The sequence below is a fragment of the Podarcis erhardii genome (assembly GCF_964252035.2).
Source record: "Podarcis erhardii genome assembly, chromosome: 1".
Lineage (NCBI taxonomy): Eukaryota > Metazoa > Chordata > Lepidosauria > Squamata > Lacertidae > Podarcis > Podarcis erhardii.
Window position 1 is genome coordinate 52,779,769 of NC_138497.1, and position 19,467 is coordinate 52,799,235.

Sequence of the window (19,467 nt, forward strand, 5' to 3'; positions counted from 1 at the left end):
CTTCATAGGTCTCTTGGCCAATAAAAATACTGGCAATTGATCACAATCATCCAGTCTCCCGAAGAAAGAGGTTCTTGGCAAGTTGCCAGGTCTGTTATTAGGTCCAAGGCCTCAGGCAACCCGCACTGATACAAAACACATTCACAGAAATCCAATAGAAAACTCATAACAAGTCATTTCAATAGATCTTCCAGTCTCTTTGTCTGAGTGCCTCAAGACTCTTTGTTGTTTTCAGTAGAAGTAGACCTGGAAGCCTTCATCTGGAAGCCTTCATCTGCCTGCCCATGTATAGCAAACTGAATCATTGTGAGACTGCTGTGTTGGCAGTGGACAGCTCCCTCTTGTCAGCAAGTGGGGATCCAAGGGGCAATCGCCTTCCCCTCCAAGTGGGGAAGTGTTCAGAGACGTTGCTCTGTATGCATGCAAGCTCAAAGGGTAGCTTCATAGTTCCAATACTCAAACTATTTTTTTAAAAAAGTCCTCACCTATTTATAGACGAGTGCATTTTGTGTTAGTCACCCAACAATTAGCTTTTCTCATATTGCAACATTTGTTTATCCTTTCCCCTCCTCCCAATGATAAAGTAGCATGAAATGATACTCGGATAGCTCTTCTGGGAATTCCCACAGCTTGTTTGTTTCTGTGAAAATACATCGTGTTATCTAGCTGTTCTGCGCAGATTAAAGCCAGCCTTTTTTCCATATAAAAAAGCTCATCCAAGTTGCACATAGCTAGGGCTCAACAAGTGAAGCTGCTGAAAACCTACAAGAACACATGAAGCAACCCTAAGATGAATCTTCTAGCACTATCAACCTTATTACTGTCCTTTCCTAGGTTTACACCAGGTAAACCTGTCCAGGTGTGTCCTTGATGCTGCTGAAGATGCTGTCTAGACCTCTCTCTCGAAGAACTCGCTTCCTGCATTTTCGGTTGTGATTTTACATTTCAATGATTAAGTATACTGCACCCTAAAAAGATGTCCCATTCTTTTTCAGGGAATCCAGGAAGACAAGACCACAGGTGAGCTTGATTTATGCCTGTTTTATGAGATGTCATGCTCTCAATGTTGTGCTTATGCCATGCTGTTGTTCTATAGACTGTTGTAGAGTTTTTCTGTCTTATGTAATTGAGAAAATAGCATTCAGATCTGGGTGTCTATGATTCCACTCTTAGGGGAGGAAGGTCTTCTGGGAAGCCCCACAGCATGACTTCCATTGAAAACAGTGGGAGCTCCTCAACAACAGGAGTAATGTTGTCACTCAGCTCCTCCCATTCACTTCATTTGAGCTCATGGAGGGAAATGCTCAGTGGATTTTGACCCTGGGTGCCTTTATAGTAGCAGTCTGATCTCAAAGTTGCTGACCTTAATAAAAGAATGCATTGTTCAGCACCTCCTGCTTTCTACATTCGAGATTAACTTTACTTTCTATGAGGTCTTCATCACTATTAAATCTTGCAACATATTGATGAACTTGGTTAGCGTGCTAAATAAACAACATATTTATTGATGGGTGGTCATTTGGTCTTTGGTACTTCATGAACATTCTCAGTTCATAAACTGGAAGGAAAACAGGATTGTTTGTTTGTTTTCTGGGGTTTGAGTTTTTGTTTTGTTTTACAAGGCAATATTTCTTCCTGCCCGCTGTTCAAATGAGCAGGGCTCTGAGAAACTTGCGTTCCTGGTCTAGCCCTCCATTATTTCTAAATGGGTAGACCTGCTGTTCATCTCTGGTTAGACCTGGCATCCAGGCAACTTTCCACACTGCTTTACACTGGTGTTTGACATCTGAGAGGGAGATATTTAGGATCTACCTATTCTTCTGACTGTAAGTTGGTTTACCTGATTTTAAAATTGCATTGTTACATTTATCATTCTGGAACCTTATGCTGAAGGGTGGGTATGAAATACTACTACTACTACTACTACTACTACTAATAATAATAATAATATCCTTGCAGGAGAAACATTTATGCATCAGGATGATATTGTTTACAGACGAAGAACACAGCGAAGTGCCATGAAATGCCATCAGAGATGTGTTTGGCCTAGATCAGAAGATGGGCTGGTCAACATTCCAATTAATGTCTCTACAGAGTTTTGTATGTTATTTAAAGCTTTACAACAGCGTTCATTCTTGCTAATAATGAAATTTTTATATAATGAATATCCATTTTATATATATAAAAAAACCCTCCAAAAACCCCAGATAGCTCTTTTCCATAGCAATCAGTGAGCCATGGTTGTTGGTGATGTTGTTTAGTCATTTAGTCGTGTCCAACTCTTCGTGACCCTATGGACCAGAACACGCCAGGAACTCCTGTCTTCCACTGCCTCCCACAGTTTGGTCAGACTCATGTTTGTGGCTTCGAGAACACTGTCCAACCATCTCGTCCTCTGTCATCCCCTTCTCCTTGTGCCCTCAGTCTTTCCCAACATCAGGGTCTTTTCCAGGGAGTCTTCTCTTCTCATGAGGTGGCCAAAATATTGGAGCCTCAGCGTCACAATCTGTCCTTCCAGTGAGCACTCAGGGCTGATTTCCTTAAGAATGGATAGGTTTGATCTTCTTGCAGTCCATGGGACTCTCAAGAGTCTCCTCCAACACCATAAAAGGTAAAGGGACCCCTGACCATTAGGTCCAGTCGTGGCCGACTCTAGGATTGAGGCGCTCATCTCGCTTTATTGGCGGAGAGAGCCGGCATATAGCTTCCAGAATTGAGCTGGATTTGCACCCTAAAGTTTCTTGTGGCACAGGCTTTGGTAGGCAGTGGGTTGCAGCATCAATTACATGAATCAGACAGCAGATGTGTTGGGTTGTATATGACATAACCAAGTCTGCTATACCCATTTCATACTTTGATATCTTTGTACAATTGCAACCCCCCCCCCCAAAAAAAACCCATAAGAAAAAGCATCTACACAACAGACATAACAAGTGCTGAAGTGGTCTGTGTACTGTGTACTGTGTACTGTAAGCAATAGAGACAGTGCTGGCACCCACTTGCTTCCAGCATTCATGTTTCCCTGGAATGTTGGACACTCTTTCACTGCCATACCATATGCAGAGAGTAGCCATAGTTAGGTAGATAATTTTTGAAGGTTTACATGAAAGAAATCCTCCTTTACACACACATTCACAATTTCCCAGGAGCCCTGTTCTACATGAAATATTTCATAATGGTATACCCAGGAGTGCAGGGAACTTTCCCATGTTGGCAAAACATATTCTGTTTGAACTCCACACACATAATATGGGAACTTTCAATGCATTCCTTTCTCTCCCTTGCTTTTTTTTTTTAGCTGTGGAGGAGAGGACTGTGATAGCTGAAGCAATGCAAGAATTTGTCACACTGACATGTATTCAGTTTATCAGGCGTTCAACAGAACATGACTACATAAATATTTTCCCTGCAGATAGGTAAGTTTTATCTCTCCTGGTGATATCTAAGAATACTACTATTGCTTGGAATTATGTTGTCATTCTGTTTCTTCTCTTCTGCTGAAGCTTTCCCCACAACTTGTTGCATTCCAGATATTAGCAGACTCCAACTCCCATAATCCCTGACCATTGGCCATGCTGCCTGGAGTACATGGGAGTTGGAGTCAAACAGCGTGTAAAAGCTGGTGTTAGTAGGACAGCCTTCACCAAAACAGGATGTTTTATAGGTGGTTGAAACCCTGACCTTGCCCCAAAACAGGCAAAGGAGATGAGGGAACATTGCGTCTGGCAGCCTGAAATGCTTGCACTGACAGAACTATTGCCATAGCACAGTGCTGAATTCCTTGCTTTATGTTTTAAGGTGGTCCATATATTACTAGTAGGGAGTGTCCGGCAATGCCTATGAATCTGTAGAAACCACAAAATACTGTGATTTTTAAATGGATGATACTTTTTGTGAGCTTGGACCTGTCATGCTAAAAATCAGGTGAGGTCACTCCAAAGTCATTTTTCAGTCTGCCATCTGGATTCAAAATGGCACCCAGCATCTAAGCATCAATGAAGTCCACTGCCCCTACATTGGGTATCCTTGTATCGAGTTTCTTGACGATATCTCAAGAGGCGGCTGGTCTTATTCCAAAAAAGTCACACCAAAGTTGCATTTGGGTCCACCACCTTGATTCAAAGTGGCACCCAGCATGCAAACAGTGACAGAGTCCCCACCCCCCACCTCAGGACCTTTGTGCTGAGTTTTGTAATGATATCTTGAGAGGCAACCAAACCTATGGAGAACAGAGGGACAGGCAGACAAAGCACTTTCAAAAATATATAGTAGGAATATATAGTAGAGAACTAGATGAGAGATGATGTCTATATTTTTGGAGACAGTAAAGATGGGCTGTCTTCTAGAGTGCTCCTGGACACCCATCTTTTCTGGAAATTAGATGTGCGAAACCTGCCAACCTAGCAGTTCAGAAGCACGTCAAAGTGCAAGTAGATAAATAGGTACCACTCCGGTGGGAAGGTAAACGGCGTTTCCATGCACTGCTCTGGTTCGTCAGAAGCGGCTTAGACATGCTGGCCACATGACCCAGAAGCTGTACGCCGGCTCCCTCAGCCAATAAAGCGAAATGAGCTCCGCAACCCCAGAGTCGGTCACGATTGGACCTAATGGTCAGGGGTCCCTTTACTTAACTAATCATATGTGATGCTCACAACTTAAGATATCAACATTAATATATAATTGGATAACTCCATTGAATTCGGTGAGGCTTAAGAGACTGCATTCATACCCACCTACTTCCCATTTAACTCAGTAGAGCTTACTTCTGAGTGGACATGCACAGGAACAGGGCTCTACTTAATACACACAGGGTAAAATATGAGAGAGCATGACACTTTGTGCTCACTGAAAGACAAGTTATAAATGTACTAAATGAAACTGTATGCCATGGCTTTATGTGATGGCACAGGTTTTTGCTTTCCATGTTCTCAGGTGCTGGTCTTACTTTGGAAAGATTGGAGGCAAACAGCAGTTGGGCTTGGCGAAAAATGGCTGCATATATAAAGGATTAATTCAGCATGAAATCAACCATGCCCTGGGTTTCATACATGAACAGGCCCGGAATGACCGAGACAAGTATGTTAAAATCCACTTGGAGTATGTCACAGCAGGTATGTCTACCAGCATTCAAGGAACAGTTTTAATCCTTGCTTGCTGTAGAGGATTATTTAAACAAAAACATTTCTATATTGTATATTGTGCATATATCTTCAATTATTCTGAGCAGAGGGTGCATTTAAACCATGTAAAAATAAACAACAAACAACTTTAAGTATTTTGATCCTGCTTATCAGGATATATATCAGGATATATATATATATAGAGAGAGAGAGAGAGAGAGAGAGAGAGAGAGATAAGCAGGATCTCCCAAGAGCAGCTTACAAATATCAGTAGTTAGTCAGCCCCTACACTCAAGCTTACAAAAGGAAAAAAACATTGTAATAATAATAATAATAATTTATTTCTCCCCCAGTCACTCTGGGCGGCTTCCAACAGAATGTTAAAAATGGAAGTGAGGAAACAAGCAAATCCAAGCATTTGTTCTTAAAGGGACTCAGAAATTCACAAGGGCTTCAGCAGTGAAACTGTTGCTAAGTAAATATCTTTATTTTCACAAGTACCTGTGAAAATCATTCTTCTCTCTCTTTCTCCCCCTGTATTCTAACTCTCCTTTGAGTGCCTGCTTCATTTACTCTCTTATTTTACAGGAGAACAGGGGAATTTCGAGAAAGTGGACTCTAATAATCTGGGTCTTCCGTATGACTATGGTTCAGTGATGCATTATGGCCCGTAAGTTGTGTTTCAGGGCACCTTCTCTTTTCAGACAAAACTGCTCTTAACTGTAGTGTAAGGATCCTCTTTTATATAATTTCATCTCTGTCTTCTCCTTGGAGCAATGTGCAATAACATGCTGAAGCTGCAAGGGAGTGCAACTTCTTCCAACACTGGTTGAACATCCAAACTGAAACCCTTCCTGCTTATCACAAGAACCTCTGCCTTGCCTGGATTTTGTTTCAGTTTGTTAGTCTTCATCCCACCCACTTCATCCCACTAACAGCCAGAATTGATCTACAACATTTACAGCATCTTTGGGATTGCTGGATAGGGAGAGACAGAGAAGAAGCTGTACCCCAAACTGCAGATGACCTCTCTCAAAGGTCTTCATGTAGATGTTAAAAAGGACAGTATAGAACCCTGAGGAACCATACAAATGAAAAGTCATGGGACTGAACAAAAGTGTTTCATTGCCACATTGGTACATTATTGTTGCTGAACCCCAAATCTTTTGCATGTATGTATGGACAACCCAATGTCTGTGAAGTTTTTATTCTTCATTTCCTAGGATGGTTTCCATGCAAATATTATTTTAGATGTTGCATTATAAAACAATGACCCGACAGAGTTTGATGAGCACATCCATTCCTGTCTTCTGCAGATACGATTTTTCTAGTGCTCCTGGGAAAGCAACCATTGTCCCCATCCCAAATGCATCTGTACCAATTGGTCAGAGAATAGGACTCAGCGACCTAGATGTGAAAAAAATCAACAAGCTCTACAGATGCAGTAAGCGTTCAGAATGCTACATGGGTAGTTTCCCATCTGATGTTGTTAATTTTTTATAACATTTGAGATCAGTTAGTGCTGCCAGATTTCATGACCTAGATGGGCATCACCTCACCTTAACATACTTTCTCTTCCCAATGCCATGCTTTGAAAACAGTGAATCATTTCCTCTGCACTTGAAAGGGCATCTCTATCAATACACTAAAAAAAAACAAAACAAAAAAAAACCATTGGAGTGGGGAAGTCCACAAGAGCACTCTTCCCTTCCATGCTTTCCAAAAACACACATTCGGAAGCATCGCTGCCTCCAGCTAGGGAGGTAGAGCATAGCCATCATGGCTAGTAGCCATCCACCCCCTCAAGAACATATTATTCCATCCCAGTTGGTCAACACTTGGCCCTCTTTGCAAGCTCCCTGTGCTGGAAAGGGGAGCCTTCCCGAAGGTGCTATCCCATGCAGGTGCAGTATGTGTGTGAATGTGCAGTATTTGGTCATCTACCATCATTTGGATCTTCTCTTTGCAGTCGGCACCTGCATGGGGATGCTGCTGCATTGAAGGCAAGGCCAACCCTTTATCACTGGATTGCCTTGCCAATTGGGAACCTATAGGGAAGGGGGGTGTTTAATGTGCCTCTGTATGCTTAGTGTACAGAGTTCACTCCCCTGCACACCCCAGCAGTCCTAAAACACAAGCCCTCCTTTTTCTATACACACACCCCGCTCATCATAATGAGGAACATTTTGCTAATACTGTATACTGCACTGTATGTTGGTCATAATGTAATGAGCTGAAGTCATGAATCACAATCATTTGCTGTCTGGTGTGTGTGTGTGATATTGTTAACAGGCATATTTTAATTTCTTCATTCAGCAGGAGTAACCTTTACTAGGTTGAACAGTGACATATTTAATGGACATTGAGTTCTCCCTCACAGAGTGCATGGATAGATAGACAGAAAGTTGTGTTGGAATTTTCCCTTTGCACATCTCATTTCCCCCTTATTTTGTTCTGTTCTGTTCTTTAGACTGTTGTAGCACTGTGCTTCGTAATCGAAGGGGCAACTTCTTCTCTAATAATTACCCATATTCATACCCCAAAAATGTCACATGCCTATGGCTGATCCAAATCCCAGAAGGAAAGGTAAGGATGCTCAAATCATTGTTTAATGTATCAGGATTATACAACAGATAAGAGGAGGGCAGGGAATGGACCTTTCTAGTGTGGTGTAGTGGTTAAGAGCGATAGACTCGTAATCTGGGGAACCGGGTTTGCATCTCCGCTCCTCCACATGCAGCTGCTGGGTGACCTTGGGCTACTCACACTTCTCTGAAGTCTCTCAGCCCCACTCACCTCACAGAGTGTTTGTTGTGGGGGAGGAAGGGAAAGGAGAATGTTAGGCGCTTTGAGACTCCTTCAGGTAGTGATAAAGCGGGATATCAAATCCAAACTACTACTACTCTTCTTCTTCTTCTTCTTCTTCTTCTTCTTCTTCCTTCTTGATACTTGTATACTTTTGGGAGTTGCAGTCTGTTTATGCTCTGAATTTACTGACACAACATTAATCTTCAGGTTAGTTTCAAGTACGTGACACCAGGCTATGTACACAACCATACGTTTGAAGCACATCTCCTCATTCCAAGAATCCTGGGAATCAGGGCCCAGCCAAGCTAAAATGTATTTGGCTTTCTTTTTCTGCTTTAGGTCTTCCTGAAGTTTCATGTTTTGGATCTCCAGCGCTCTCCAAACTGTGCCTCCGACTACATCCGAATTTATGATGGAAACAACAGAAATGCCCGTCTTCTTGTTGACAAGTTATGTGGAGAGGGACAGTTGCCGGCAGTGGTGTCTTCTGGAAGCATGATGCTTGTGGAGTTTGTGAGTGATGAGGCTGTTGCATCAAAGGGTTTCACAGCCTCCTATGCACATGGTATGAATGGCTCCAGCTCTCACTACTTGCTGAAAGCATCAGTGCTAGGAAAGAAACACATACAGTACATGCAAAATAAAAAGAAGCACTGGTGGAACAGTTTTCCAAGGGTATTTTAATTTTACGCTGTCTTTCCCTGGATCTGAATTACCCAAATCCATTTGCTCTCACAACAACCCACATAGAAGTCTATGGACCTCAAATTAATTGCTCATCTTTGCATGTCTGAGCCCATCTGAAACATGTTTGCTCAGACATACCTTACCCCAAATACGCCCTGAGATATACGGGTATACAAACTTAATTAATTAATAATAATAATAATAATAATAATAATAATGGTAATAAATAAAAATAAATAATGCCCACTAAAATCTATTATTATTATTATTATTATTATTATTATTATTATTATTATTATTATTATATAAATTCCCACTCAACCACTTCAATTTGCAGACCTGGTCCTGTTGCAGGTGCCAGGTAATCCTCATTCCACATTTGCAAGCACCCACCCTTTGGAAATTCTTGCCTATTTTCACCAGGCAGGTGCCTTCCCTGTACTCTTAATAGCACTTGCAAACCTATCCAGACATGCAGAGTGCTGACATGTGCTTTAATCTGGTTTATAACTTATCGTTGGTTTTAAGTATTTTTGAACATTTAGTATATTTGGTTTTAACCATTCTGTTGTGGGTAATTCTATTCTTTTTGTAAGCCGCTTTGAGGTTACATTACAATCAAGTATGTGAGATAAATCTTGTGAGATAAATAAATAGATAAATCAAACAAAGGGAGAAGCACATAGGAAGGCTGCCTTCTGCAGAGTCAGACTATTGGTCCACCTAGCTCATTATTGTCTATGCTGATGGGCAGTTGCTTTCCAGGGTCAGTAGAGGCCTGTTTGGAGTTGCCAGGGATGGAGAACCTGGGACCTTCTGCATGCAAAGCTGATGTTCTACAGCTAAACTACAGGCCTTCCCCACTGGATTCAGATTAGGAAAGATGAAGAAAATCAACTCCATGGCCCAATGGAGGGATAGCAGTGGCAGACCACAGTTATCGTTTTCCTGCTTCTCAACATGTTCATTGGTGGAGACTGCTGCCACCTACCAGTCATGGTGGGACCAGTCAAGACCTGGCAGAGTTTTCACCAACTTTCCTAATGCTGATTTCTCTTCCTCTTCTCTTGGTGTCTTATGTTCTTGTTGATTTTGTATCCTGCCTACCCTCCACCTAACAACAAGCCTGTAAGAAAGGCTACGCTAAGAGAGAGCTTCAAGGTTCTCCATCAGCTTCAAGAATGAGATTTCCCATATCCAACCTCAACACTCTTGCCATTACACCAGACTGGCTTGGGTGAACTCTTGCATCCGTATGAGTGTCCTTTATTTAGAGTGAACATTATTTTTAAACATACTGATTTTTCCCCGTTTTATTCCATTGACCCCATTTTTTTCATCACAGTGATATGTGGAGGGACTTTCACGAGCACTCACGGAGTGGTCACTTCTCCAAACTTCCCAAGAAAATATCCTCCAAACAAAAGATGCCTATGGATTATCAGTGCTCCAGCAGGAAGCAGGGTAAGGGGCCGGAGGAGGGGGGTGGGCTTCCCCGGCTAGGGCAACAACTTTTTGGGCATCACAGTTCAAGAAAGACACTGACAAACTGGAACGTGTCCAGAGGAGGGCAACCAAAATGGTCAAAGGCCTGGAAATGATGCCTTATGAGGAACGGCTAAGGGAGCTGGGCATGTTTAGCCTGGAGAAGAGGAGGTTAAGGGGTGATGTGATAGCCATGTTCAAATATATAAAAGGATGTCACATAGAGGAGGGAGAAAGGTTGTTTTCTGCTGCTCCAGAGAAGCGGACATGGAGCAATGGTTCCAAACTACAAGAAAAAAGATTCCACCTAAACATTAGGAAGAACTTCCTGACAGTAAGAGCTGTTCGACAGTGGAATTTGCTGCCAAGGAGTGTGGTGGAGTCTCCTTCTTTGGAGGTCTTTAAGCAGAGGCTTGACAACCATATGTCAGGAGTGCTCTGATGGTGTTTCCTGCTTGGCAGGGGGTTGGACTCGATGGCCCTTGTGGTCTCTTCCAACTCTATGCTTCTATGATTCTATGATTCTATGATTTATACAGCTCATTACTTTCTCCCTAAAGACCTGATCTCAATCTCTCTTCAGAAAAGATTGTGTTAGATCAGGGGTAGTCAATGTGTTGTTTATTCCTGCATTCAGTGATGAAATCTAGCTTGCTCCAGATCTGCCTTTTTAATTTATGGATATGCATGTTATATATGTATTTCAAATCCAAATGCTCACTGGCTTTAGTGCATACTATGTTGTTGAATTTAGATAAAATGCTACACATAGAAATTGGTGCCCTTACTGTGGTTCCTTCAGATCTCCCTAACGATGGGCTTTTTTGACCTGGAGGAAGCTGCTGAGTGCAACTATGACAGACTTGTCTTTCGTGACGGCAGCGACATCAGCTCTCCACTTCTTGGCACTTTTTGTGGGAAGACAGAGGTTCCAGCTTTCAATTCCACTGGGAGCTTTCTACGTATAGAATTTTACAGTGATGTTGTTTCTCAATATTCCGGGTTTAAGCTGGACTACTCAATGAGTTAAGTACTGTTGCTAGGGTATCTGGGTGGGAGATGGCAAGATTTTGTGTTGGAAAAAAGTGGGGAAGAAATAATGATTTGTTCCTATTGTGGAATTGTTGCCTTGAGGTCATCTGTGTTCCTCAGAAGTTTGGTTAAATGGAAATACACCAGTAATCTAGTTATAGTGACATGATGCGCAGACTGACACAGGAGTGTCAGGTAACCGAGGTTGCAAATGCCTCAACAGGGGAATGAGCCTGGGGCCCATATGGCTCAAGTATCTTCCCACACTGGGCATAAAGCCTGTAATGAGAAGTTTGGGTTATGTATAGCAATACAAAAATAGGCCCCAAGTCAACTTGACGATTATGTTGTGAGGAAGAATAACCTGAACCTCACTCCCATATCCTGATACACAAAAAATACCCCATATTGCTTTCCAGACTGATAAAAGCCCTCTTCAAACCTTGGAGAACTTGAAAAAGAAATACATGAGGGAGGAAACTGCAGGGACAAGGGTGCAATCTCCATACAGGCCATCCCATTGCCCTCCATGAATTTGAGGGGGACTTCCAGAAGCAGGGAGCCTTCTTTCAGGGTTTTCCCAACTGTTGGTGTGCTTGTCTTTCACCCATTCCCTGAATGCCTGAAGAGGGCTAAAGGCTGAGGGCAATGTGCTAGGATCAGTGACCTTGTGCTTGAAAGGCCTTTGCATCTAAATGTGTGTTAATGCAGAAAGATGGGCAAAAGGACAGCTGCAATTTCCCATTCCTGTCTCATTTGCAGGGGGAGCAGCTAGTATGCCAGCCCCTGCAGTGCCCTTCTTACAGCTCACTTGGCTATAAAAACAGGTGGGCCAAAAGTGGACCACCAGGGCAATGGCCTTTGTGCTTATTTATTGCATTTAGATCCCATCTTTCTTCCAAGGAGCTCAAAATGGTGTACATGGCTCTCTACCCTGACAGCAACCCTGTGAAGTAGCTAGGCTGAAAGGGCTCATGTCACCCAGTGAGTTTCATGGCAAGAGCAGAGATTTGAACCCTGGTATCCCAGGTACTGACCCAATACTTAATCACTGCACCATACTGGCTGTAAGCAGACCACAGTTTAGCTTCACTACTAAGCCCAGTCATGAGCTCAATCCAGCAATGGTTTGTCAAAATATTGCCCACGCTTCCAGACTAATGACTTTAGAACTAACCCACAATTAGCACTTTCATTCATAAATGCAGCAAACAATATTAATGCTATGTGCCCTGCCTCAAGCCTAGGCTATTTTAATCCTTCAGCAGAGTTTCCATGAACATGGACAGATGAAACAAACTTTACCTGTCATTGCAGTTTTGCCATCATGAAGAACAGCATGCGGGAGGATTGCCTTCGTCCTGAACTGCCAATAAGAAAGAGGGTGGAAATTCTGATGCCAGATTGTCTTTGCCTCTTGCTGGTGCTGTGCTTTGTTTCTTTTTAAAGGCTGATCAGTTTCTCCCAGTAATGACATAAATACTCTCAAGTGCAGAATGGTGAAATGTATGCCGGATTTGCCAAAACACCAAGGAGCAATTGAAGCAGGCAAGGAGAAGTTATTCTGTGCTGCATCTCTCCAATTACCATTTTTACTAGCCATCTGTTGGTGGCACCTTGAACTATGTAACAAAAGATGTTAAGTAAAGCTTAAAAAGCCCATCGTTCGCATTCAGATTGCTTTGATCTGCTCACATTCCAGTGCACTTGCCTTGTCTTCCTTATTTAGGTGCACAGGCCTTTCCCAGTGGAAAATGCCCATCATTCTCCTTGTAAGTCCAGTGGCTTTATTCGTGGCAAGTGCCTATATCCCTGTTTTTCAAGCTCTTTCAAGTCAGGAATCAGTGGTATTGCCTTGTGTGTTGTGTGTATGCTGATGAACAGAGTGTGCTGGGGGCATGGCTCATCATTATGACTTAACTGACTGCTTCTCTGTGCTGGCAGCACATGGACATCCAGGGAATTGTGTGCCCTGTAGAAGGCCACAAGCCCACTTTGCAGTAACCTTTTCATTCTGGAGACCAGAAGAATCTAATTATTTCTGTTTTAAGCCTTCCATGGTACCAGCAGCATAGGAAGCATTTTGTCACCCCCCCCCCTCAGTGGTGACACCCGGGGTGGCCCGCACCCACTGCACCCCCTTCCTTTGCCCCTTCATGGTACCAGTTGAGAAGCTGTAGATGTGCCAAGACTATCTCCCCTTGCTCCACATGTGCAAGCAGATAGTGGCTGTTGTCCTCTCAACATCACCATCACAATAACATACTTTAGTGGCACTGGGATGGGAGAGAGCAGCAGCAGGGGCAGGGCTATGGAGATGCCCCAGTGGGAGCACCAGTGGTGTGTCTGTCCAGCTCCAACCTCATTGGAGCTGGGGCTGGCGGGGTGGCAGTCAGGGGAGCTGTATTGAGGGCAGTATCAGGAGGGCAGCTCTGCTTAACCAGTCCAGCTGCTGCTGGCTACAAGGGAAAGGGTACAAACAGGCTTCCTGCAATAGCTCAGTCGGTAAAGCATGAGGCTCTTAATCTCAGGGTTGTGGGTTCGAGCCCCATGTTGGGCAAAAGATTCCTGCATTGGACTAGATGGGCCCTCGCGGTCCATTCCAGCTCTACAATTCTATGATTATAGAACATATACAGTCACGTAAACAAAGCCATATTCACATTTTAGAATCATTAAACTAGATGAAATTGAACACAACCATACACAGTATTCACTTTAGAGTCGTACCACAGTGTTCACTACTTAGGGTGAAGGGAGACACCCACATTCTAAGTAAGATGGAAGTGGTTTGAAGAAACATTCTCCTTGCTGAAAATGAATGCCTCAGAATGCAACAAATAGCCATGCAAACTGCTTGCCCTTGGCTTTGAGAGTATATGCTCACCTCATTTAGGGAGTAAATAACACATGCTTTTTCTCTGCCTGGTTAACATCAACATTTGGTGATAGATTGCACCATGATGAAAATGCTCCCCATTTTCCTGCTTCTGTAATCTTCCCAGGGAGCATAGATTAAACGTGCTTTGATTTTTTGGGTAGACCCTTGACATATGAATTGCAGGGGTTGGTTTCTTGGGGTGCAGGGTGGGGGTAAAGGACTGGGAAACATGGATCTGATTCTGTAGCCGACAGCACAGGAAGAGTGACAGTTTGCAACATGACATTGACATTTTAAAGGCCTGGTTTTCCTTACTAAAATGTGTGGGCAGGGGTGTGGTGTAATAAACACTGCAAAAACAAACAAACAGCTGAAAAGAGCAGGTGCCAAATTTCCAGGCTTTGTCTTGACGTCCCAAACCTGCTGCTAGAGCAAGCTTCAGAATGGTCATGGTTGGGGGTTTAAGCTGCCTGAAGCCACAAGAAAAAAAGAGAGCGAGGAAGGAAAACTGAAAACTCAGAGGGAGAAGGGGGAGGGAAATCTTGGTTTCTTATATAGATACTAGGGGTGGGTAAATCTGTCATTTTCTGTTTCTTTCCCCCCAGTCTTAAGTTCAGTTCTCTACATTTCCACATCAGTCTGCATATTCTTTTTTCTAAGTTCTCATGAAAATTCACCAGCATTTTAGTGAGAATCTCTAATATAAGCAAGTTTGTGTGCAATTTTACCTAATACACTCATTTTGCAAAACAATTTTCTGTGATATACACATTGGTGCTCTATTTATTTTTTTACTTGTATATGCATTTTATGCACACTTTTTTGTACACAATACTTGTCTGCAGTGCAAAAATTCAGAGAAGGGTAAATTTCAAAGGATGGCTATGTTTTGGTTCACATGTTGCTCAGGGAAGTGTGAATTGGGTAGGTTCACCTTCAAATGCAAACTGAATTGAACTTCTTTCCCATCCCTAATGGATACCAGTGAAGAGCTTTTCACTTCTTAGTTGGAGGGGGACAGTGCTAACAATTGGGATTGGTAGGCCCAGGCCTACCCTAGAAATGTGGTGGATAGGCTGAACCTTACCTGAGCAACTCTGAAATTGACCTCTGCCAAGGAACATGAAATTACCAGAGAGAAATGGAACTTGCCCACATAGAGAGTGAATGGTACACCCTCATCTCAAGACATTGTTGGCACCTGGAGGTGGGCTTCTGAAGATCACTTCAGTGCATGGGCAGGGTGAAGGTGTGTCATTGGGTATTCCAATTCCAAACTGCACAGGGATTTAAGCATTTTGAGCTGAGTTCAAAAACAAAAATGGATTTACCCACTCCTTTTCTAGATACGTGTTCACACTTCTGCAAACCTTGAGGTTCTTTCAAGCTTGCTGATACCTCTCTTGTCCGTGGATAATGCCATTGGGATTACATAAAAATCAGCACTTAAAGAATGAATTTGCTACTAGTTTGTATAGGATGCTACAAAAATAAAAAGTTGTAACAGAAGTAAAGTGAAAGGCCATAATGGAATCGCGTAAGTACAGTAGCCTTGGTAACAAAAGTGAGGCAGGTCTGGCTTTTCCAAGTGCTTTATGCTAACTCACCAGCCGGCCTTTCCTGATGACATCATCCCATTGGACAGGAGGTTAGCTCTTTCTACTGCTGCCCTCGTCTCCTTCAGGTGGAAGGATTGGGTATAAATGCAGTAAATAATTCAATGAATAACAACGCAATAACCATGAGAATGAAAAACATGAGAATGGTCACTGATGGCAGATAAGAGAATAGTGTGGAAATCCTGGCATCAAACCACGCTGACCTATTGCAGGAAAAAGAACAAAGAGTCTCGTGGCAATGTGAAAGTTCATCTTCATCAGCTGCATGAAATAGTTACCGTACATCCTATGTGTTTCTTTTTAGGCATGGTAAAAAAAAAACCCTGCTAAGTGTTTATCACCTGTTGGTGGCAGTATAACACAAAGAATATGCAGTCCACAAGCATCAGTTCTTAGCAGTGGCAAGTGCTTCATTAGGAACGGACTGTCTGGTGGGTCATGTACTGCTGTTGCCACTGTTCACTCACTTGCCCTCTGTCTTTGGGCCCAATCTGCATAGTCAGTCACCTGCATAGAGGGTGAGGGCGAGAGGCTGCTGTTTCTTTCTCTGCTCCCAGGTGACAGATGGACTAGCAGAAGAGCAAGGAGGAGGAGGAGAAGCAAGGAATTTAGGCTCCAGAGGCAGTGACAGTGGGCTCCCTGCTGAGGTTTCAGGCTTAGCAGTGCCTACGGATGCCAAGTCCTGATGCCAGAACAGACACACACAGAGAGAGACAGACAGAGTCTATGGTCAAAGGTACACAGCTGGTAGGCTCTATTTATAGTTGGCACTCCTGCTTTCCTAATTCTGATATCAATCGGCCAGTTGGGGCAAGCATGCTGCTGACAGGTTGGACTGCTGCTGATACCACTGCTGGGAATTTGGCTGGAAAAAGGAAACCCATCACCAAACAAAGGAATAAAAAAATGCAGCAGAAGACACAGATTTGCATCAGACCTGCATTTGCTAATGTATAGATATAAGTTTCAAAATAATTGCTATAAATAGAAATGCGATAATCTGACCACAGTGTGTAACATGGAGGTTATCTGCTGCCCATATATGAACAGTCGGTGGTCAACCCTTCTTACAGCTCTTTAGCTTTAAGCCAGGCATGGACCAGAAAGCCCTTCAAATGTGTAGTCTTGTAGAAGAGAGCTTGAGAGGGCGTAACTCTGGAGTAAATCCCATATTTTGTCTGAAGGAGCTCCCAACTTCAATCTCAAAAAGATCTCAGGCAGTAGATATGAGATTTTTTTTTAATTGCAAAATTGTCTACATGAATAGCAATTGTTGTATATGTTGTACAAGAGCCTTGTTGGTTCAGAGCAAAGGCCTTTCTAGTCCAGCATCTTGTTCTCAGAACGGCCAGCCAGATGGGTCAAATAGCAAGGTAGGGGAAAGAGTTCTCTGTGTTAAGAATTAGTGGATTACTTTTTAATCACTTTTTGATGAAAGCGCTCTCTAGAAACTGAAAGTATCATTGCCAACTGAAATTTCCTCCATGGGAAAAGGAGTTGTTTGCTATAAATGAACTAAATCTATTTGTGCTCTTTTCATAAGAAGATATATAGCTGTGACTGTCTTAAGGTGGTAATGGGGGATGTAAGAAAGAAAACTTTTAGCAATGTCAAAAGACAAAATGGGGCAAAAAAGAGGAGAAAGTCTGTTCTTTTCATTTCAGTATGGCAAGTACCAGGAAAAAACCACTATAAAGGAAAGAAAGGCAGTTTTGGACTCACCGCTTACTGTTGGCACCCTTCAGCAGATATTTGCTGAACAAATAAAATCTTTCAGATCAGAGATGGATGAAATGAGGAATGAAATTAAACCAGAGATGAATGAAATGGAAAATGGGATCAGAAATGATAAGATGACAAAGAACTGGCAAGACTGAGAGATGAAATTGTGGCAAAACTAGAAGGAACAAGTGATAAAATGGAAGAACCCATTATACAAATGTATTTCCTCTCATTTCATCCATCTCTGAATTATAAATTGTAAAAATACTGAAGCAAGCAAATGGTTACAAAACATGGAACAGCAGAATTCTGTGAGGCCACAGGTGGTTGCTGCACGAGCTGATGGCATGTGCTCCTTACCCAGACCATCTCCAATTCTGCCTTCCATCAGGGCACACAGGTCTTAAGGAGCCCCAGGGAAGCTGAGGAAGAAGATGCTCCAACAGTTCTCTCTGGCCAGTTGATGCTCTTTTCAGACACTTACGGCATGAACTCCCTGGCTTGGGAATCACTTCTTCAGAGCTTTTCAGAATTAGGTCACATTCATGCCATACTTTTAAAGCACTGCAATGTCACTTTAAATAATCATGGCTTCCTCCAAAGAATTCTGGGATCTGTCGTTTGTTAAGGATGCTGAGAGTTGTTACTCCCCTCACAAAGAGTAGTTTAGCAATTAATCCCTCTTCACCTGGAACTCTGGGAGTTGTGAGGGGAATACAGCTCCCCTAAGCCATGATATCATAATGCTTTAAATATATGCTGTGAACATGGCCTCCATATTTTCCATCTTGGAACTCAGCAGATGGCATTTCTGTAGACAAAGGCTTATGATGCTTTTACAGGTGCTATTTTCAGTCACGTTAATCCTACTGAGAACTTCATTTTGATTCTGACGGAGTCTTGTAGAGGAACTTTGATGGCACTTTTGATTTAGTGTTGTCATTCCAAGAGACAATCAATTGTCTTATTTCCCAAGCCGATTTTTAATGCTGGTATAAACTGGGGTTATATATGAATGAGCCATTGAGCACTGATGTGTGGCTGGAACGGAAATACTGTGTTTTCAAGGAAGCCCCCTCACATTGTTTTTAGAGCCATGGCAATCAGTAGTTAATGTTCTAGAAGAACAGAAGACATTGAGCCATCAATCAAGCTTGGGAGATCTTCCCTCCCTTTCAGCGATATAACGGATAAGCACTATTACATACAATCATGAGCATAATCTCCAGAAAAGCTATCCTCATAGATTTATAAAAATGCTGATCCATATTTGAGGTGGGGGGAATTGAGGATTCTGAATGTGGGGGAGGGAAAATATAATACGTGCACATGTGTATTAGGGCATGCATTGAATTAGGAGGATTTGGGGCTTGGCAGAGTGACACAGGAGCTGTGCAAGGTGGGACAAGTTGAATTGGGGACCCCTGAAATGCTTTGTGGTGCCTCAGCAATCCAGACATCAGTGTAGTTTGAAAGCAAAAACAATGTCTTTAAGCTTACTGTAATGCCATGATCTCAGAGTAGGGTGATGGGAGAACAAACACAAGAGCAGGAGGAAGGGAGAAGGAGAGGTGATTGGCAGGTGAAGCTTGTAGTCAGAGGGAACAATCCCTTTTAGTTCTCCCTGCCCCAAAATCAACTTTAAAAGTGCCTAGCAGAAATGCTCCTGGGCCTACTTGCATGCAGTTTTGCATAGTTCTTTCCAAGGGGTACTTCTCTCATGCCTGCCATTGGCAGACCAACTGCCCACAGGACACATGGGGAGATTCATTTTTACCTGCCATAAAACTGTAATGTTGTGGGCACTATTTTTCACATCACCTCCTGCCCCTGAAATAGTTGGGAAAGTATTGATCAAAAATCCCCCCTCCCTCCCCCACACTAGGCAAAACAGCTTCCAGCACCCTTGCTTCCCTTCTGAAATATTTCTTCTTGTGTTGTAAATCAGATCTTTAGGGAAGACAAAGTGAAAGGAAGGATTCAACAGAATGACATTTCAAGAGATTTAAGTATATCAATAACAGCCAAGTGGCAGCAATGGCAATCTTGGGAGACGACAACAAACTCTGAAGAATGAAGACATTTCACCACTGACCTTGGGAAGCAACACGCG

The 19,467-nt window shown here is 42.8% G+C and overlaps 1 protein-coding gene across 2 annotated transcripts; it reads left to right on the top strand.

The window, feature by feature from the left end:
* The first annotated feature begins 660 nt into the window (after positions 1–660).
* LOC309326623 (embryonic protein UVS.2-like) lies at positions 661–12,794 on the top strand. Of its 2 annotated transcripts, none has more exons than XM_081835492.1 (12): positions 661–859; positions 996–1,020; positions 1,960–2,100; positions 3,299–3,416; positions 4,933–5,111; positions 5,709–5,790; positions 6,437–6,564; positions 7,591–7,706; positions 8,268–8,493; positions 9,961–10,079; positions 10,903–11,125; positions 12,450–12,794. In XM_081835492.1, exons 1-12 carry the CDS (start codon positions 791–793, stop codon positions 12,461–12,463), a joined length of 1,440 nt encoding a protein of 479 aa, XP_081691618.1. In that variant the 5' UTR covers positions 661–790; the 3' UTR covers positions 12,464–12,794. The 2 variants fall into 2 exon arrangements, with proteins under 2 accessions (XP_081691618.1, XP_081691619.1); XM_081835493.1 differs by having other exon boundaries at positions 667–845.
* The last annotated feature ends 6,673 nt before the right edge of the window (positions 12,795–19,467 follow it).